Consider the following 21,893-nt stretch of genomic DNA (forward strand, 5'->3'; position numbering starts at 1 on the left):
TTTTAGCCATGTTAGCATTAACAGGAACTTCTCAAAATTTTCGGTTTCGTCTCCGTTGAGTAAACTTCGGGTCAGTGCTAGAGAGCACTTCACAGTTCTTTCCGGTTCTCAAGCTTAAAAAAATACCATGTTTGTACAACTTAAAGTCACAATCGTTATAGTTTTAGGTTTCATGACAACAATGTTGATTTGCAACGTGAGTGCAGCTTGCATTAATACGGAGAACATATGCAAGAAGCTTTCTTGTCCCGCTGCGAAGGAAACCAGTTGTGGCAACACTTGTTGTTTCATAAATGATTCTACTGTCGCATTTCAGGTTACTAATTTTGATCCAGAAATAGGTGAGTTTCAGATTAATTTGTAGTTAATTTCATGATTCTATCTTTTGCACGACTGGCACTTACAGAGCAGGAAGTATTCGTAATTAAAACTTAGCAGCCGGTAACGGAAATATAAGGAGTTTCGTGAGGATCATCTCAAGTGGCTGTACATAAACTCCCTGCTCAAAAAGGATGCGCTATAACGGCCTCGGGTCACGATTTTATTCTTTAACGAGGTGCGTCACATTCAGTTCATTTGGAATAATTTGGCATAAAAATCTCATTGATTTCAGGTTTAGAAATCCGTGACAATCTGTCCCAGCCTTAATTGTTCATCGTTGTTTCATTTTCGTTTTATCCTGCCTCTCTACTCCTAAAGAGAGAAAAAAATATTTCTTTATCGATATGCTACAGAAGATTTCGTTCAAAAATGAAACGGTTCTCCGTTCACCCCTTTGGACAAAGCAAATTTCCGCGTGTTCAGTGGGTTTCGTTAATTCATCTCAAAAGAAATTTTGCTGACCTAACTTTTTTCTGACTTTATTTTTAGAATATCTGGGGTCCTTATTGATAATCAACCAAACACTGTTCAAAGTTTCCCTTCAGCAAAACATTGAAAATGCGACATTAAAATGCATTGCCCGGATATGCTGCAACAAGACTCTGAATCAAATGACTAACTTCACATATGGGAAGCTAAACAGTCTTTCAGATAGCTTTGAAGTTCAACTTGAGGTGAGAAAACTTGTAGCTGCAAAACATCATTGATGTGTAGACTATTTTGCAAGCGTTCCTTACTCATTTGATACACGTGGTGTTCAAATCGAGATTGTCGACTTAATCTGTACATATGTTACTACATGATGTACAAGTGATGTACGTGATGTACTACGTGATATACAAGTGATGGAAATCAGTTTACGATCAAACAAAAAGGGTAATTGGAAAAGACAAAATAGACTCGAGATTCTCTATTGAAATGCGTTATCACCATATACCGTAAATCCTCTATTAAGCCCCCCTCTATTTAGCCTGCAGTTCAGGCATTTTTGGTGCTTTTCATCTTTCGAATGTTTAGCCGCCATGTTGGATTCGCTGCAGACTGGGAGAATTAGCTTGGTAAACTTTTTACCTCGCCCAACTCTCCACTGTTTTTCTAATTCAAGATGGCGGCCTGAACCATCGATGGGAATATCCACTCGCCCCGCCAAAATCCGCCTGCACTGCAGGCTACCCTCTATTAAGCCACCCCCCTCTAGTAGATGAAAAGAAAACATTTTGAAACATTTTAAACATATTGTAAACCTGGATAATTAGATTTGGTGTACCAAAATTAAGTTTCTAAAGATAAAAATCATTTAGTGCAGACCACACAAGCTGAGTAAATGGAAGACAAAGACCTCTTTAAGCCACCCCCTCTAATAAACCACCCCCTCTATTAAGCTACCCCCCTCTAGTAAGCCATCCTCCTCTAATAAGTCACCCCCTCTAATAAGCCACCCCCTCTATTAAGCCACCCCCCTCTAGTAAGCCACCCCCTCTAATAAGCCCCCCTTTAGAAGGAGACATTCATTAAGCTTCCCCCCTCTTTAAGCCCCCCACCCACCCCTGAGGATTACTGAGGATTTTGACTCTGCCAATAAGGTAAATGAAAAAATGTAAAATTGTACCCTGGTAGTGAACATCGGGCTGAATTAATAAGCCCTACCCCCTCTAATAAGCCATCCCACCCCAAAGTACCTGAAATAATAATTCGGGGGGGGGGGCTATTAGAGGATTTACGGTACAGTCGAACCTCGATTATCCGGACCCATTGGGACTGAGGTAATCAGTCCGGATAATCGAGAGTCCGGATAATCGAAAATATGAATATTAATGAGACAATAATGTAAATAAAAGAAATAAATACGTATGATGCACGATCCTCGCAGTAGATAGCGCTATTTAAGCAATAGCGAAAATCAGACCTGAAAAAAATCAGGCCTGTACGGGATTCGAACCACTGACCTCTGCGATACTAGTGCAGCGCTCTACCAATTGAGCTAACGAATCATTATTACGAATCAACTTAACGGCCTGCTCCCAGTTGGTTTGTTAGCTCAATTGGTAGAGCGCTGCACTAGTATCGCAGAGGTCAGTGGTTCGAATCCCGTACGGGCCTGATTTTTTTTTTTCAGGTCTGATTTTCGCTATTGCTTAAATAGCGCTATCTACTGCGAGGATCGTGCATCATACGTATCTAATACTGCAGTTCAAAATATATGAACTTCATATATTTCATTGCAACCAAAAGAAATAAAGATAACACACTTTAAATTCTAAAAGTCTGCTTCGATGACTCTCTGCGTGCTCGATCTTTTGAAAGCGGAGGAGGTAATGCGCTGTTTTAAACGCACTTTTCCTGAATTTAGACATAATCTCTGAATTTTTTTACCTCATAAAGTTTGGAAGATCAACGCTCATTAATAATCAGGAAAAAAACGGACTAGAGAAAAAGTCCGGATAATCGAAAAGTCCGGATAATCGAGGTTCGACTGTAACAGGCCAATTCATTCATCAGGTTCATTTACAAGGAAATGAATGGCAGCTTGGAAGCCTTCGGTCCATATGAATGACCAGCATTTAATGTCTCTTTTCAATATCCCCCCCTGAATCACACATGAAGGTTAGGGGAATAAAGGAAATGATCACCAACTAAAGAAGCTCTTGATTGTCAAACAAATTCTCCTTGTCAGCACCTTAGGAAATGTATAGAGAACAGTATGGAGAATATGCATACTGATGTTTAGGCGGATCTGTAGAGCTAATCTTGCATGAGCAATGCGACTTAGTTGTGTATTATTTAGTTAAATGATAAAGCAATTTACGAGTTGGGTTAACTTTTTGCTTTGAGCCTAAATGATTTTTTCTCTGCTTTCTTCATTTCACAGCTTCAAACTGATATAATCTTCGTGTTTAGCATACGAAACGTTTCGTTAGAAGCCTTTCCGTGCTTCAGATGGGACGACTACAGGCAACTTAATGGTAAAAGTTTAAATTTGATTCATCTTTATCTTCAGTTTTCTTGCGCTCTGGAGGAGCTTAAAAATCAAATCACCTCGACAATCATGTTGTTACTTCCCTTCAAGGTACTTGCGCGAGTATTTCATCAACAAATCCTGGAGTCAACCTCACCGGAACAAAATTCCGAAATAAAAAAACAGCAGAAACATATCATCTTCTGACATATTGTGTGGTAGTGACATTCTTGCTGCTGGAAGTTTTGTTTTGTGCGGTATTATATCTTTGTTTGATGGAAAAACGCGGGTAAGATTTGAAAAGGATGCCTCTCTTTTTGCGTTTTATTACTCGTTCAGTGTTGTATAAGTTTATCTCTGTAGATACAAATATTAATTTGTTGACATGCAGTAGGTGGTTAGGGTAAAGCTTGACGTTCCCAATTTTCCTTGCGGTTTCCCGTAGAGCAAAGATTACGCGGCAAGTTTATACACGTATGCTCAATCTGCGCGCAAGCTTCGAAGCCGCGAGATACTTGACGAGCCGGCTCGTCAGATTTCACGCAGAATCTCGCGTTAAAGACATCGTGATGCGTGATCCTTCCCTTACCATGAGCAGTCGCAAGTTTGCGATCTCAGATCAAGACTGATCGGAAATACTTTTGTGAAATATGGCAAATCGAACGCAATTTTTCAAACATATTTAGTTGTTTTGCAGCGTCTTGCTTAGAAGGCTGTCAAAAAGAGCTGCTCAAATAAGAAGCTGCATTTTTTCGTGCATACCAAATAAAACACCAACTAGGGTGTGATTGAAATTAGTTCTATGTTCAACTTTGACTGTTAAAATATAGGGAATTATACATATGATTAACTATGCCTTGTAAAACTGTATGTTATGCCGGTATTCTCCATAGACGCACGAAAGAAGTAGGAAACACCGTGGGTACGTATTAGTTCAAAGGTATTTGTTATTATTATTTTTATGTCGCTGACGGAGAGTAATTTGAAATGTTTTTGATTGAATGTCAAAAATTTTCTGGATTTGTTTTGATTTTTATTTTGATACACTGCGCTTTGTGATCGCCTCTAAGAATTCGCGCCATCTGTTCAACCAATCAGAAAATGTGCGGTTGCCAAACTAGTGACAAAGCACGACTCCGTCACGAGCGCTGTCCAGAGTTTGAGCTTGCCGAGGCAATGACGTAAGAGATAATAACACCCACACACTTAGAGCCATCTGTGATATTTGTATTTGTACGGATTGAATGTCATGATTGCACTGATTTTTCTTTTCTAAAGACACTTAATGGAAAGCTGCATCGAAAATCGCAACCATGTCTATCTCCGTAGGTAACCCTATCTATCAGCGAGGTCTGCAGGTTTTGGAATTTGCGCCAGACGACGCATTAAGCCCAACTCAAGACTCGTACCAGCCACTTGTCGAAAACACAAGGGAACCTGGAGCGAGTAAGGAATATCAAGATCTGGAGAACGAAGAAGGATGTGATGAGAGGAAAGGTGTTTCTGTAGACCAAGAAGGCTACGAAGGTCTTGTTCGGAACCAGACACATAAGTACCAAGGTTTAGACCAGGTAGGAACACAAAGATGCTCTGCTCCAGCAATCTAGTCATGGCTTCTTAGCTGCAAGAAAAGAGACCTGGGAAGAAATAGTACCCATGTTCTACTCGGTATTTCAAAGTTACTCCTAAAAATTCTCGTTGGTACCCAGGACCTTTCATGCTATCCAGTCAGTGACAAGTGTCATCGCTTCTTAAAACTTTCTTCCTCAGTGTTTGTCTACCTTTTCTTTTCCCACAGGATAAAAAACACATGAAGGATCAAAGAAAATCCGATGACCTCAACCCGAAAAACTTGAGGCAGTGTGTCTCAAGTCCTTCAGAAACTGATCAATGTTATTCGGTTAGTTCCCAACCCCCAAGAAGCCCTCTCGGTTCGCAACTGAATGTGACGCAATCAGTAATTCCACTTCGACTTGACGCATCTCCCTTCTCCCCTAATAAGTACCAAGCAGGCGCTTCAAGTCATTTCGATAAGTCCTCGAGTATGCCATTGTACTACGTCTTGGAGAGCTCGGGGACCACGGCTGAAAAGGGACCTGCCTGCATCAACACGCACCCAAAAGGATCCAACACGGTTCCTCTACAGATGCGAGGCGTCATCGAAGAACTTAAGGCTGCAACTACTCGCACGACTGTCGAGGTTGACAGCACTAAAAAGGAACCGATTTATTACGTCCTAGAGCGACCAAATCCTACACCAGAATCTGGGGTGGACCATATGCATAAAGTTATAGGCGAGCTAAAGAGTCTCAACGTAGCTGGCCAAAGAGGGGAATATTCAAATGAATGTAGCGCAGTTCCACTGGATGATGATGTCTTTGAAGACCCAAAGGACTAGAAAGATAAAATTGCAAGAGACGAATTCTTGTAATTTTTATTGTCCAGTAATTCGAAATTCAATCATGAGAACTTGACTGTGCGTTAGAGCGCTTTTCTAAAGGCGTATAGCAGAAGGTATAAGAAAGGCCGGTGCTCGAAACGTCAGCTTAAGTAATTCTTTACATTATTAACTCCTTTGATGAAACCAAATCGTCTTGATTATATACCCCTGACAGACGCAGCGCCACAGCTTCCCTAGAAACTTACGGCCTCCTTTTCTAAAGTTCAAATGACGATTTTGTAACGCAACACCTCTCGATAGCAAGCTTTACGTTCGCGTTAGTTTCGAAAGATGAGGCAGGGGTGCCCGCGTCAATATATCTATCAGTTTATCATACATTAAAAGATGGGTACCATACAAAAAAAATATGACATAAATACGATAAAACACAAAATATTGATCATATTGTAAATTTCCTAATATTGACGAGTCACTATTATTTGAAAATAACTCGATATTAAATTGCGACAACATTTAAACTGTAAAATTTTATATTACTTCGTATGCTTCCCAAACTTTATCATATATCATTTAAATTACCTATTTTCCTAAAAAAGTTAATACTGAGTGCTAACTTTATATACCAAAATGCTGAACGGACATTTCAGTTGTCCATGTATCAGTGTATCAAGACTATCAATGTTCCAAAAAAATCATATTTCATTTTATTTTTTTCCCCAGATAAGGAAATATGTTCTTTTTTCTTATTTGCATCCTCTGTCCATTCTAATGCGATATTTCCCTCACTAAATCTCGCCGGAATTCAGTCAGTTTTTTTTTTTTTTTTTTCGAGAAAGTCTTCTAGAGATAAAAACCATTGCACATTTCCATCCATCTTCATTTAGCGACTTAGCTTCTGTGCGTCCACGTCATAGTGTCCGCGTGCTGACTTAACCACATGGTGTTCACGTGAGGCTCACGTCGATACTGGTGTGAGGTGCCTTTTAGTCGCCTGTTCTTGAAGTTTGTTTTTTACAGAGTCAATTCCAAGAATCTGGGAGAAAAAGATTGAGAAATTAACCATTTGAAAACCAAGCAATTAAAAACAAAAGATGGCGCGTAAATTACCGTACTATTTCTATGATAGGCCAAGGTATATGTACAATTGGAAAGTTCAATGGTCTCTGTCAAGTCGATATGCAATCCAGGTAAATCTTTTCCATCCTTGCCCGTCTTGCTATTGTCTTTATCCAATAATCTTTTGACCTATTAATTTTTCTTAATTTGTTTGTTTATTTTTCCTCTGTCGTGTGAAAATGACTAATTATAGTTCCCTCTCGGTTAACGGCAACTTTGTGTGTCATATCGTAACTCCTTTAAAAATCATATTCCTTTTTTCTTTCTTTTTTTTTTTTTTTTTTTGTTAAAGTGATGGTCGTCTGTGCCATTCCATTCATTGGGAGTGTCGAAAGGAACCCTGGATTGCAACGGGTTTGCTCAACTATGTTCTGTGATTTGATTGAAAAACTCGAAACCTTCTCTACCAATCGGATGTTAGACTTAACTTAACTAATTTTACAGTTTTAAATTAACTTTCGATTTTTCTTAGCTTTTAAAGTGCTACTGAAACGTAATTTTCATATCCGAGATTTTTGCAATATGATAGAGTTTGAACGTTGTTTGCAAACGCTGTGTACTTTTTTTGGGCCAATGCATAGCGGAAAGTACATTTTAAACAATTCGAAGTTGACCGGCTGAGATCAAAATTGGCGGCCATCTTGGCGCGGCCAAAACAGCCCTGTGACGTCACTGGTTGTGTACTTCTGTGAAAGAAGGGTAAAAGCATGGAGTGTGGCTTGCATGTTGGGAAGCCGAAAAAGAGGATTTCGGGCAAAATGCCATCCTCTTCTTCTTCATCGGCGGCCATATCGGCATCTTGGCTATCTGCGAGAGGTTCGTCTGGATAGGGAGCAAAATTCCCGACTGATACCGACAACGAATCTCTACCAGTCTATTTAGTTAATCGGCAACTGACGAGATCCACAAGATTAGGATCGAAACCGCGGTCTTGCCTGACCATCTACAGAAAATGTCGAAAAGACATTATAACGGCAGATGGGCTACTAAACGCGCCAGACCAAAGCAATGCCATTCAGAGAATGAAGAAAACATGGAAGCCTCATACGACACCGCCACTGAAGATGATCTACTCGGCAAGTCTGAGGATAACGAACAAATCCCTCTGTACTAAATGCCAAGCAGAACATGCCCAGAATCCCTACAATATAGGGCGAGGGCCAAAATAAGAGCAGACGAGGATTTAAAAAATGAGATAAAGCAAATCCTTAACAACGCGGAGCAAGAAACAGTAAAGGCGATCATGTTCTTCTATGAACGTGAAATCGGTTGTTTTAATACCGAAATAAAAAAAAAAAACGAGCCAAAACGGCTGTAACACTGAACACTAAGAGCTGTAGTACGATCGAATCAGCGCGCGTGGCGCAAGCTGAAAGCAATCAAGACAACTTAACGATCGAGACAGTAAAGAAAATGGCTGTACATCTACAAAGGCGAACGATTCGAAAAAGACGCAATCCCTGATGTGCGTACTCAGTGCCACACAAAAAGCAAATTCTCATGAAAAACTGGCATTTAATAGAAACACAACCACTACTGAGCGAACTATAAAAAAATCCGCCGCTTGTATCTTACAAAAGAGGGCGGTCGCTCAAAGACATACTCGTGAGGGCTAAACTTTGAATAGGCTACTCTAAACACACGCTGGGGAGTCGTGTAGGCCTGTCAACCCCATTTTACGGCACCATCTTCCTCTTCGCTACTAGAGACAACTTCGCTTCGTTCAGAAGAAGATTCACTTAACAAAACTTCAATATCTGCCATCTCCTTCGCCCACGAATACAAACAAATAGTTAGTGAAATAAACCATGCTATCGGAGTGAACACAACCAGTGACGTCATCAATCCATTTCGCTCGGTACCAGAGCCCGGACATGGTTTTGTGTAAAATTTTTGATTTGAACGGTTAAAAAAGATATCTTTCGCCTCATTTTGGCCAAAGCAAATTATCTCATGATGATCACCATATTCAAAACTACAGGTTAGAGCAAAAATTTCAGATACAAAAATTTCGTTTCAGTAGCACTTTAAAGGTTTAATCGTTCAGCCTGTTTCGAGCTCTCATGCTGGAAAAAGCGAAAGAGAACAAAAGGTGGTCTCGGTTCTCGGGGAAAGCTTTTCTTTGCTTGACTCCCACCAATTTTTGCCCGACCGCTGTCTTGTTCTTTTCTACTCTCTTCACAAGTTAATTATCAATGCACTTAAAGCTTTTACATATAATTTGAAATTGAGTGCTGACTACAAAACAGTCCTACTGACCGCGAAATCACATCCATGTGGGACAACCCACACACGTGCGACTTTCGCTCATGCGGAAGCGGACTGTTCTGCGGGCAAGTGCGCGTGAGTGAAGTTTACGTTGCTGGTGAAATGGCGTGCAGGTTGTTTCAAGAATGATGTTACCTGCCTCCTTCAGAGTCGGCCTGCACAGATCTCAGCTCGTTGAGGGCAGCCTAATGTTAAATGTTTAGAGTTTAATCGTATTAATTATAACGAAATAAAGAGCTGTGGTTTAGAATAGTAAAGTTATCTGTTAAAGCCACCTTTGACAAAAATGTTCAAGATACACGTAGATATACTTCCCCAATCAGTTAAACTAACTTATGTTTTATCTTTTATTGCAAATTTAAAGAAAGTTCCTGAATCAAAATCACTCTTAAGTATTACTCAACTATAGTAACGCTTCTGTTGGCTAATAGACCTAACGTATTCGTACTTTATACAAGAAGTTTAAATTGATAGCAGATTTATGTGCTTAGTAAGACAGGTTCTGAGGTCATCTCCTCGATTTCATCCAATTACTTGCCATTTCAAAAGCGAGACAAAGAAGCATTTAAGTCTTCCACAAGGAATGCAACCAAACATCTTCCGATGTATAGTAAGGGAAAGTAATCATCAGGGTCAAAAGAGTACCCTGCATACTTCAAAACAGGAAATGTCGAAAGCAGCCTGTCTATAAAATGTAGCATAATGAAATGTTTTTAGATGAAGACATACCTGCCAATTCAAGATAGCGGCTTTCCGTTTGTCAGCTTTGCTCGGCAAGCTGCTCTTTTTGATTACCATTAATCCTCTCCGCCTCTCCTCACTTCCTTCCGTTGCCATGTTAACTGAGTAGTTATCCTGTAGCTTTATCAGCTCCAGTGGGCTTACTGAACGTTCTAATACCATAATAATCTGAGCCCACTACAAAAAAAAAAAAAATCTCTATCATGGGTATTATCAATATATATGCGGCCGCGATTGGTCATCTCAGCGCACTGTACTCTGCTTCTCGGTTCGCTAAAACTTCAGACTGTTTTTGCGCCAGAATCTCTATTTATCTTTCGCTTATTTTTCTGAACTTTGGTGGAAAAACAAAAGTTTTTTTTAAGTGTGTCTAAGATGTGCTAACGACTGTATAAAGTCTTCCAGTTTGATCTCTATTACTTTTGCAGTGCGTTATTCATGTGAAGCCGTTTCACGTGCCTGGGAGTTATTTCCCGAACAGGTCAAACACGGCATTGATAAAATAATTTTGTCACTAACTTTGTGTTCTGAGTTTTTAACGTAATTTAGAGATCCTGTTTTTTCCGTGAACTTTGATAACATCGCCATTAGCGAAATGTATAAAGAACAGTATGGAGAGTATGCATTCTGAGTTTAAGTTGTAAAGGGATAAACACATTCGGATTTTAACTCGGATTCGGTTAAATGTTTCAAGAAATTCGGAACTGCTATGAGTTTAGGCCACAAAACTGTTCAATTTACTTTTAAGACTCGTGTTACCTTCTCCGCATTCGGATACAAACGTATTGGTTTCGGCAAAGTCGATTTAGGGGGATTCAGCTTGTGAAATTGCAAACTAAAAGTCAGTTAAAGGTAATCTGAGACCTCACCTGTCTTCTCCATTCTTTTGCCGAACGGTCCGAAATCTATCACACCACAAGTAAAAAAAATGTTAGAAGAAGAATGAGAAACAACAATAAAAAAAAGACAGCAGAAAAAACAGAAACGAAGATGAGTCTAATATGTAATTGAAGTTTGCATACAATACCTGACTTGCATAGCTGCTCGGGCTTATCACGGTTTCCGCGGAATGTACTGATTAGGGGTATTAGCACTCCCCCAGGATTAGAGGTGACCGCAATGCGCTGTGTTAGGCTTCCCCTGGTATTTTTTCAGGTTTCCCCCCCCCCCTGAATTTTGTCAGGTTTCTTTCACAAGTTTTTCAGGTTCCCCCTGACATTTTGTCACGTTATCCCCTGGAATTTTTTAGGCCAACCCCGGCATTTTTTCAGGTTTCCCCCGGCTTTTTTCAGGTTTCTCATGTTTCTCCTCGGCATTTTTCAGGTTTCCCTGCATCAGTTATTTATCACGTTATCCCCGGAATTTTGTCAGGCTTTCCCCGGAATTTTTGTCACGATCCCCCAGCATTCTCTTTTTAGGTCTCCCTACTGGCATTTTCTCAGGTTTACCCGACAATTCTCCGGTAAACATTTATACTCTTGGGCGGAGAGGGAGGGGGACTGCGAGATTGCCATCATCTCTCCATTCGATCAAGACTCAAGCTCCTCAAGGATTTTTAAAGACTCATTTTTTCTGTCAGACGATTCTTTACTTACATTCTGATACGTGTTTGCCATCATGGCAATCAACATGTTCATGAGTAAAACCGTGACGAACAACATGAAGTAGAAAAATAGTAGCTTGGCCAATGTAGGATGCCGGGACTTCTCGAACGTGAAGAACTGGGGAGAGAAAAGAGTTCAGAAGTCAGAAACTACGGACACATAACCACCATTTTAATATTTTCTGTGACGACTGTCGAAGGAACATGGGGGTGCATGGAGGTGTATAGGTGCAGTCTCAGAAAACAGCATTTCTTGAACTCACTAGTAGCTTCCTAAAAATACCACAGGAACACGAAGACATAATTAGGACATGATAGAACCAAAAAACAAAAATAATAAATAAGTACAATAACTGTAAAGTACAACTTCCGAAAGAAAGATGCTTTCTAGGAAGTGACTATGGAATAATTTGAAAGAAGAAATTGCGAGTTTTGCCAGGAGGAGAACGTAAGACCCAATAAACACGTGGAAGGTTCGACCACTGAGCAATGAAAACTCGTGCTGTTTCCTGTAAGCCATTAAATTGGGGTCATTTGACAATCCTCCCTCATGCTGTAAGGATTTCTCAGTTAATGTGATGCAATTGTGCACTGACGTGAATGGAGATGGTTGATTCTATACATGGTCATGAAAGTGAATAAATATGTTCATTAGGAGCGACTGCGTTGCAACTTACGTCAAACTCGCCGAATGTCATGCGCATTAGCGTCATGATGGTGTATCCTTCGTTCCCGAATCCGTTCACTCCTTTCATAACGTGTGAGAAGGCTTCAAAAAAGAAAGATACGAGATTAAAAAAATAGTTACCAGTTTCACTTGCGTACAGTTTAATTCTACCTCAATTTCATACGAAACCGAATGAAAACACGTATCATCGAGCGTTACCCACAATTAGTTTTTATAACGAGTTGTACACCCTCTTAGCTTATATTGGTTTTTAACAGTTATTCGCCGAAGAAGAGGTAAATATCCTCCACGTTCACCAACACTGAGGTGAATAATTGTTTTAGTATGTACCATACAGAAACTACAACATCAGTTTATTCCTGTTGTTACACCGAAAACTGGTAAATAAACGTCGCATATTGCTGTAGGTGTTTCACCTTGTGCAAGCCCCACTACGTAGATGATATAGATGATGAAGAACCTTGACATGTCTCCAGCGCACATTCTGTAGATCATGTCTACAAAAGGACCGATTGCTCCAAACCCTCTGCAAATTAAGGTGAGAAAGAGAAGTTACTGTATCTTATAGAAAACATTACCATAAAAAATTTTATTCATTACTTAATAATATTTACCCATCACGCACAGTTACTTGTGACTCACCTACAGAAAAACAGCAAGTAGCACCAGGCCATAGGAGCAGCAAGAATTAACATAGTTGTCTCGGCCTGGTGTTCTCCCAGGTAACGGCATGGTAACGCAAGGATGACAAGAACACAGGATACCAAAAAGATCGCCTTGCCTGGCGCGTCACGCTGCAAAAGATGTTTTCTTAACATTTGTAGGGAACCTCTGCTCCAAATAATTTCTTCATCAAATTATCAAAATATTAATCTTATTTGGTTATTAAGCCATGTCGCGACGGCTACACCACTACTGTGTCTTTTGCACCTTAAACTTCGGTTATTTTCGAACCATTTTTGAGAGAGATACTTGGTGGATTGGTGGATCATAAATTTATTTTGTTCTGATTGGCTCAACCACTGTGGAATATGAAGCATTATATTATAGGCTAAACCGAGCGAGGAGAAAGAAGGATCAGTTTTTGTATCCTCTAATGCGCACTTTTATATCATAGGGTACCATGAGAACTTTTGGTACGAAGGTTACTACCAATCCACTAACCATTTCGAGCAGTTTTCAACTGAGTGTCTGAGTTTACTGAGATCTGCTCTGTGACTGGTCCAGAAAATTCACGCCATCCTCTCAACCAATCAGATTCAATACATAAAACAATTGCGTCTTGGTCATAAGCGCTTTCTCGCACTTCATGCAGTTTGATTGTTTCACTTTGAGTTTTCATTGGTTAATTTTAATGTAAACCTTTGTTCTGATTGGTTCGCTGGGACTACTTTGGTTTGGGTTTTTCGAAACTGAATTGAAAACTGCTCTATCAAACAGGGATTGTTAAATTATGGATGAATTTTATTTTCTGTTGGATGGGCAGGAGTACATTATTAGTACTTTCATACCAAAGTTGTTATCTGTGTGTGAACTCCTTGAGTTATCAACACATCCTTGATTTCCAGCACCAAGTAGATAAACGCACCAAGGACTGTGAAACCTTCAGCAACAACACGTAACTAATTAAAAAAAGGTGATAAAAAAAGTCATTAAATAAGCCTGTACAAGGTTCAGCTCTCACAAAGTTGCATCGAGAAGCGACTACTTTTCTGATGTCATGCTTGAAGACAGAGGAGAAAGGAGAGGGGAGGTTCCTAGTCCGGACTGCTGAGGATATCAAGACCAATTAAGTTATTTATTACACGACTCGGGCAGTCAGAGGGCCAAAAACTAAAATCAACCAATCAAAATGCTCTATTGCCGGTCCAATATTCTCTAAGTATTGGACCGGGCACTGTCCCGAATGGTCCCGAATGGTCCCGAATGGTCCCGAATGGTCCCGAATGATACCACACTTGTGTCCCTTTGAACTTCAGTCATATAATAAATCTCTTATTAACCAAGCTTGCTCGGGACCGTACTGGAAGAACATCGGCCCTCGGTCTTTTTTGTACAGACCTCGCTGCGCTCGGTCCGTACTGTCAAGACCTCGGGCCAATATTCTCCCAGTATGGCCCTCGCGCTTGGTTAATAAGATATATATAACGAACGCATTCTGAAAAGCTAGCCTTTAGAGCGTTAAGCTTTCGACAGACCAGTACCGGTGTATAGATGGTATCTCGTACAGAGATCTGTTGTCTAAGAAGTCCCCGTAAAGAATATCCCCGATCTCATATTGAGATAGATTTTGTTTGTCGATGAAAATGAGATCCATGATGAAAAGGAATTGTATTAAACGAGAATTTACAGTGCATACGTTTTACGAGAAAAATTCCTTTCCCTTTCAAACTAGAAATAAGTTCAGTTAATTTGACGTATCCGGGCAAGCGCCCTAATTCACTGACTATCCTCTGACGTGGGTGCTAAATACGAAGTGGGAGAGAAGTAAAAAGCATTGGCCAATCCACTCGCGGAAACTTACTCTATCAGTTCTAGTCTCTATTCTCGTAGGATCAAGATGTCGTGGACGAAGATAAATGGCCAAACTGAAAGCCAAAAGGTAAAGTCCTGCGAAAACCAATCGTCGATAGAACTTTCCCTATAATGAAAGTGAAAATCAACAGAGTTCATTATATGCTACCGATCAACAATTAAGGCGGAGGTCATTGTGTTACACTGTATTCAAGTTCTCTCCAGTCCCAGTCCCTCACATGCTATCCTGCCTCACAACTTGTGCATTGCTCTATTTAAAGGAATGAGTCTTACATCGTTAATTAAGAAATAAGGGCCGTGGTTCCTGTCTAAAATCAAAGAAATTTTGTGTCTGCATGAACAAAGGACCTCTCCAATTGAGTTAAGCGTTCTTACCTTTCCAAAAGCTTTCCATTTTTCTTCCAAAAGGCGATATATGATACCGCTGTTCAGCATGTCCAAGTGATCGCTTGTCTTTCCATTAAGTGTAATAAGTAATGCTGACTCATCATCTAAAATAGACAGATCAAATAGAACAGAACATCCTCAATTCAGTCTGTCCGCGCTGATGCTAAAAAGAGGTGAGGAGGCATGCAAGAGAACGGTGTGTCTCCCAAAGTAACGTCTTGTGGCGACGTCAAGACTCGCAATAGGTACCAGGCTCGGCCAAGACGACATTAGCTTGAGGATTAGGCTAGATTCGAAGGCGAGACAAGAAAAGATCCAGAGTGTGGAGAGTATACTGTGTCAGTGAGTGCGAATTTTGTTACATCAATTTTCAATTTAACCTCGTAAATAATCCGGCTTTGTTATTGATTTGCTTCACTACCCTCTGTGATTGGTTCAGAGAAATCGTTCCATTTTCTTAACCAATCAAATTCAAAACTAGAGGCGATCACAGCTCGGTCACATGGTGTTTCCCGCGCTTTAAGCATTTTGCTAATTTTACTTTGAGCCTTGGCTTCTGTTACAACTTGGGCTTTCGTTTTACGGCACTCAATCAAAACGCGCACTAATAAGTGAAAAAAAAAACTCTTGCCATATACGCTCTCGATATATGCCTAAATCTAAGTAAAGTAATGATGAGATGTTTAGACCATTCCAATATTTATCTGACTCACCAGATTTACCATTCTTGTCGATGGAATCCAAACCCTCCAGTGGATATCCCGAACATGTTATGGGTCCATATGTCCAGTATTCCTTGCATAAATTAATTCAGACGAGAGTTAAGATCGATTAAAAGGTGCAAAATAAATTAGTTGAAATACTAAAACAATGACTTGGTTCAATCCTTTAAATTTTAAACACTCTAACCACCAAGAGTGACTAGCATCTAATTTCTCCTTCTAGCGGAGCTCGCAGAGCGTAGCCCCATAATGATACACAATGGTAGTAGTAATAGTAACCCATCAAGCCGAAAAAATTTGGACTTAGGACCGTACGGGCGTCCGTAACAAGGTGCTACTTTTAGCATGCGCAGTCAACTGTACCACGGGCACGCCAACGCCACGGCTTTGTCTAGTAGTCCAGTGGTCAGCGCACTGTGCTCCGAGTCGGACGACCCGGGTTCTAATCCTGGCCAGGGCAAGGCGTTGTGCCCTTGAGACGTGCGGGAAAATTAATGCGCGCTCCGCTTTTAGGCTTGGCTATGTCTACATATCACCCTGAATCACACATTAAGATCACAAGAATAAAGGAAGTGATCACCCACTAAAGAAACTCTTGATTTTTATACAAATTCTCCTTGTCAGCATCTTAAGAAATGTATAGAGAACAGTATGGAGAATTTGCATACTGATGTTAGGGTGTGAAGGACGAACTTTTGCTAGTTGTTAAGCCAGGATAACTTACCATGCTTTGATGCTCGAGAATTTCATAAAACATCTCCTTTCGTCCCAGTTTAGCGGCAAGTGTTAAGGGGGAAAATCCTTGTTTATTTTTGATGAACGTATTGCCGCAGATCTTGTGTTTCCTTCGCGTAGCATGAAGAAACATGTCCTGAAAGAAGAAATAGAAGTTGAATGTAACGCTTAACAAATGGTAAACACCACAGCTAGAGTCGTCGTGCTTAGCAACCTCCCGCGTGCATCCATAACTCAATAGTGTACGCTGTGGTGTTTTACCATTTGTTTTATAACATAACATTGATAAATTATAGCTAAAGAGTCCCCTTTTATTTAACAAATCTTACTCGACCAGAAAAAACAAGCGCGCGCGGAAAAATAGTCTTTGCATTTGCTCACGCGTCAGAAGCGTACACCCATGGGCAAATGGGGGACGCTAAATTGACCAATCAGAGCGCGCGCTTTACTTTGGTTATGTTATAATTTTATATGGTAATTATACGGGTCTGAAGCCTCACTGATAAAATCTCAATTTAAAATCTAACTTGAGGAATAGAAGGGTGACTTGAAAACCTTAAATCATTTGTTGTTTTAAATTGTATCAATTTTAACATTTCCGTCTTGAATGTTACAAGTATAGACGTAAAGACATTGCCGCAAGATATTCAGTAATTTACATAGCGTAGTTGGAGCGAACCAGCTGAAATTTCAAGATTGATTCAGTTACTCTACAATATCAAAATTTTCTTCTTTGGTAACATCTGTTAAATGTAGAAATATGAAGAATGTATGCATCTGGGTCCAGTTGTTGTCTAACAGGTAAATCACTATTTAGTGGGTAACTGTTGACAAAACGTACTGCGCTTTCCCCCGGAGAGAGAATTATCCATCGATAGTGTTGACCAATCCTCGAACAACCTGGAGTCCTAGCTGTGAAAAAACTAAATTGTATACTAACTTACTATTTTGTTGTGTATGATGCACAAGTGTAACACTGTATTGCCAAAGGTGTCTTGCTTGTTGGGATCTGCGCCATTCCTTATAAGGTAATCGTACATATCCTTGCTATCGAAACATGCAGCGAAGGATGCTGGGTACTCACCGTAGTACGCATAACCTGTCAGTTGGAAACACGCACTTTTCAGAACGATTGACACACCTACGGCCCCATATCTCTATATCTTATTAAGGATAGTTTTCTTCCTCGAGGGGAGAGGGGGGGGCAGTTCTTTCCACTCACCATCATAATCTGTCTCTGCTTTCATTCTATCCTTGCAATCTTCTGGCATGAAAAATCTACCTCGTGCGCGTGCGTGAACATCTGCACCATATTTACCAACCAGGAGTTTGAGTGACTCCAGGTCTCCATTTACGATTGCAATGTGAACAGACGTTTCACCTGAAATAAGGGACAAGAACTAATTTTATCGTCAGTACCTCTCCCCTGTTAATTTTCCTATGCAAACTTTTGTGAAATAAAATTGGAAATAATGGTGGGGCTGATGACAAATGGTTTATGGAAGTTTTTCCACACTGTAATTCTACCCCCTACCATCATCTTTGCGAGTTCACTCCCTAAAATAAAAAAAAATTTCACAGCTCGCCCCCAAATATTTAAACTAGTTTCCTTATGGCAGATAGTATCCCCTTATGGATGGGGCGAACCAAGGAAGCCTCTAGATACTTGAAAAAGTATGTAAAAGCCAGGGTTTGGATATGAGGCATAATCCTCATCGCGAGCTTAGTACAAGTTTGTTAGGTTAAGTTTTCTGCCAAGAACATTTCCAATATATTGCTCGGAACTTTCGCCGAGTTTCTTGAGCGTACTTTCTCGCTATAATTTCCAAGCTTTATTTCAATACTCTGTTCTCTTACGAAGGCTCCTTATAAAATACTAGCCTCTGTGCTGGAAAGAAAATGGATCGGATAAAACGTCTTTCCTTACCATAATATTCGTGGCCTTCGTACTGGTCCAGCGCCATTGCAGGATACAAGTTCAACAGAGCATGCGCCATCTCTGTCATGATCATATTGTTAGTAAGGAAGCACAGGTGCAGCGCTGTCTCCCCCAGTGTCCCGCGGTGTGCAAGCGACCAGCAAGCTTTGCGAGGTGCATGATGTGGATCATCGTGATTTTCAGCTGTTCCGTGTCTTTCGGGCTGGGGAGTGGTACACGTAGTTAACATCTATTTAAGTGAAAGTCTGATACTGGGTACTTTGGCTTTAAAAGGATAGAGTGCAACAACGAAGAAACGAAGGAACCGAAAAGAAACGCTGGAACGCGCTAAGTCAACAAATACATGTATATCATGTGCATTCGAAATATGAGCGATACAGGCCAGAATCTAACGGGACATAGAGTACCACAGACTAACCACGGCAATCTTGGGTACGAAAATTTGATAAGATGGAACATACCCAACGCGCTTTGCAGACAATGAAACACAGAGACCCCAGCCAGCCGCCCAACTCCTCATCGTTTAATTTGAAGTCAAACATTTTGAACAGTCACAATTTATGAAGGATCGTGAACTGTTTCATAACGATACCTTTGAGTTCTGCCATTCCTTGAGTTCTTCAGCAGTAGGAACTTTTCCCTCTCCATGTTCATATAAGTAAGGCAAGAGAATTTTTTCATCCCTAAGTTTTTTCACAAACCCTAACTTGCCGCTTTCCTTCCAGACTTTGACAAATTCCGTGCTTCCCTCCAGGCCTTTGAGGTCCACAAACGTGTAAAGTTTGTTTTCAAGTTTTCCTCGTGTTTGACGCTTCCATGCCTCATCTTGGTCCTCCTCTAGGAGGGACCTTGTTCCGAGTGCCTTATGAGCGCAGTTGCCCATAACCCCTCTAATTTAGGAGTTCTACCTATGAAGTAAAAATAGCTGTAAGTGGTCTAAAAATCAACATTCCGCAGAATAATTTCCATATGCGTTATTGACCGACCGTGAGGTCAAGATGGCCAGATATTGGCCGAGTTCTTTGTTTGCCTTTTTATGGGCCAACACGAAGGCAACTTTATTACCGACGTTTTCCCAAAAGAATGAACTGGGCAACTCCACTCCACACGATTTTTTCCTTGCGCGGGATCTAAGCGGGCAATTCCGATAAATCAAGAGGGATCCATCTTGCCCACAGGCGCTGCCAGGCATATAATTGTCAAACTGTCTTTCGCCACAACAAAAGGACGATGTCTATAAGTTCCGGCCAAAAATGCACACTTAACGTAGTTAAAAATCTATACCATACTCAAAGTACTAAGAATTAGGAAGGAAGAATAGATAGCGCGCTCGCTCTCCCAACACCCTTAGAAAGGTTCTATCCAAAAAGTGTATCTTCTTTTTTCGCTTAAACACGTCTCTTTCGCTTCCTGCAATACGTACACGCATATAGCGTGAAATTGATACGTCATGCTTCCCAGCACAGGAATCTTTTATTGTTTAGTACGGCTTTCGGAAATTTGAACTTGGAAGGCGTACAACTTAGACTAAAACTGTTGAAATACAGCCAGTCCACCATCAAAACGTGGTCCTATTTTCGATTATTTTAGTCACTTCGTCCTTCATTGCCTCGAATTTGACAATAATTATCTAATTGTTAACTTCAATCAGCAATGTTTACCGGTTATCATTCTGAGTATTTAAGGTTGCCTAGCAACTATTGAGCCATGTGACTAATTCTTCAACAAAGAACAGGAAGTTTTTTAGAATATTAGCTAAACGTCAGACTTGACCTGGTTTCGGTTTGAGCGTTATTTTTTGGATCTACGTAAATATACGTATCTATTGTTTAAACTCAATCTCCGCGTAACGTAACAAAGCACATTTTTCAGATTCGAAGCGTGAATTTTACAATGTGGAAGTAACTACTGCAATTTCGGCCGTTCAGCAATAGATTTCATCGAGTTGACGAGTTGTTGGAAACTTTAATAATTTAGGTCTTCGCTATGACCGGTTAGCAGAGGGCCTGAAATGCACTTTGTAAACTTACCTTTCTGGTTGTGGTATAAAATTCAACTGGCATAGAGAAAGAAATACTGCTTACGCAAAGTCTTATATGTCCAGCGATTAAAGAAATTAAAGCTGTTGACATCCGGATGCGAATTAAACGTAACAAATGTGGTATTTCTTATGAGAAAGTAGTCGAAACTGGGAAATAAATACAGTTGGAAGGTTTAACCCTAAATGTGTTTTTGTAGAAACCCACATATACTTGACGAAGGGTCGACTTCAAAGTACAATGCCAATGCAAAGGAATGAATGAAAAATCTACCAGCGAATCCAATTTTTTTATCGAGTGTACAACCAATATAAATCAATACTTACGGCTTGAGATATCGGCGAGGTTTCCTTTCTGTTGTTAAAGGCCATCCTAACGAAAGTACAATGAATTTTGTTCGTTTTCTCGCGCTTTAAGACATTTAAGCCACGCTCCGTTCGATTAATGCTAAGCATGCTGATCTTGTTCGATGGCCATGCTAGCTGCCAACCATATGCAAAATTCTGGCCGTCTTCTGAATAAGTAATAGCTTACGTTATGTTTGCATTTTAGTTGTCTGTGAACGGAGCGTACTACGTCATAGTCACACCTCCCTCTGAACACAATTGTGGTGAAACAATGCCAAACTGCGCAATTTTAGATAAGAATTTTAAGTGACCCGGGTCGTTGTTGATTGACTACGGATACCGGTAATGAGTTTTCAGGAAATCAGCATGACATTTTCATATTCAATTGAACCTCCGAAAGCGAAAATCGCTTTCTAGCTTTAGGAGCTCAGTCACGTGACTGACGCAATACTATTTGAATACTATTTTTATAGCTGTCAACAACAAAAACAACAGTGAAATCAACAAACCGAAACAACTTGATGAAAAAAAAAACAATGACAAAAATATTTTTTCTGAGATGCTAACGATTTACATTCTGGTCATATCGCACGAGTTTAAAATGAATTTTGAGCGCATTTATGAGACATTTTCATCACCCGTGTTACTCTCCAAACATTGACTGAAGAGCACCTTCGGCGTTGCGGGGGAAGGAAAGTTAATTGATAAAAAAAGAGGCCTGCGTTGAAAAGGATATTCACAGATTGGATGAAGGGCAGCTAATGATTGAATTGAAGTGTTACAGCCTAAGATTGATATCCATTTTCTCCATACTGTTCCCTATGCATTTCTAATACAATATCTTCATGGAGAATTTGTTCAACAATTAAAGAGCTTCCCCGCATGGTGGGTAATCATCTTCCTTATTCTCAAGACCTTAAGTTTGATTCAACAGCAATACGTTAAGGAGGAATAAGATTTCAGTCACTCTCAGGGCTTAAAGGGCACAAACCTTCTTGATTTCTCCCTGAAAACGAAATATTTAAAAGCTCTTAT

The 21,893-nt window shown here is 40.2% G+C and overlaps 2 protein-coding genes across 5 annotated transcripts; one reads left to right on the forward strand and one right to left on the reverse strand.

The window, feature by feature from the left end:
- Window positions 1-29: 29 nt before the first annotated feature.
- LOC111330777 (uncharacterized) lies at window positions 30-6,171 on the forward strand. Its single transcript, XM_022935721.2, has 7 exons — window positions 30-341; window positions 871-1,055; window positions 3,251-3,344; window positions 3,449-3,626; window positions 4,231-4,259; window positions 4,667-4,908; window positions 5,136-6,171. The coding sequence occupies exons 1-7, from the start codon at window positions 128-130 to the stop codon at window positions 5,733-5,735; spliced, it is 1,542 nt and encodes a 513-aa protein (XP_022791456.1). The 5' UTR covers window positions 30-127; the 3' UTR covers window positions 5,736-6,171.
- LOC111330776 (transient receptor potential cation channel subfamily V member 6) lies at window positions 5,746-21,074 on the reverse strand. Of its 4 annotated transcripts, none has more exons than XM_022935719.2 (18): window positions 20,838-21,074; window positions 19,065-19,380; window positions 18,461-18,674; window positions 17,756-17,914; window positions 17,478-17,632; window positions 16,523-16,669; window positions 15,790-15,871; window positions 15,065-15,180; window positions 14,679-14,795; window positions 13,666-13,776; window positions 12,797-12,948; window positions 12,571-12,680; window positions 12,144-12,235; window positions 11,459-11,584; window positions 10,733-10,768; window positions 9,852-10,040; window positions 9,262-9,307; window positions 5,746-6,771 (listed from the first exon to the last, which is right to left on the reverse strand). In XM_022935719.2, exons 2-18 carry the CDS (start codon window positions 19,353-19,355, stop codon window positions 6,758-6,760), a joined length of 2,157 nt encoding a protein of 718 aa, XP_022791454.1. In that variant the 5' UTR covers window positions 19,356-19,380; window positions 20,838-21,074; the 3' UTR covers window positions 5,746-6,757. The 4 variants fall into 4 exon arrangements, with proteins under 4 accessions (XP_022791454.1, XP_022791453.1, XP_022791452.1 ...); XM_022935718.2 differs by having other exon boundaries at window positions 9,258-9,307; XM_022935717.2 differs by lacking the exon at window positions 9,262-9,307 and having other exon boundaries at window positions 19,065-19,376; window positions 20,838-21,069.
- Between the last annotated feature and the right edge of the window lie 819 nt (window positions 21,075-21,893).

Source organism: Stylophora pistillata, chromosome 5 (assembly GCF_964205215.1).
Source record: "Stylophora pistillata chromosome 5, jaStyPist1.2, whole genome shotgun sequence".
Lineage (NCBI taxonomy): Eukaryota > Metazoa > Cnidaria > Anthozoa > Scleractinia > Pocilloporidae > Stylophora > Stylophora pistillata.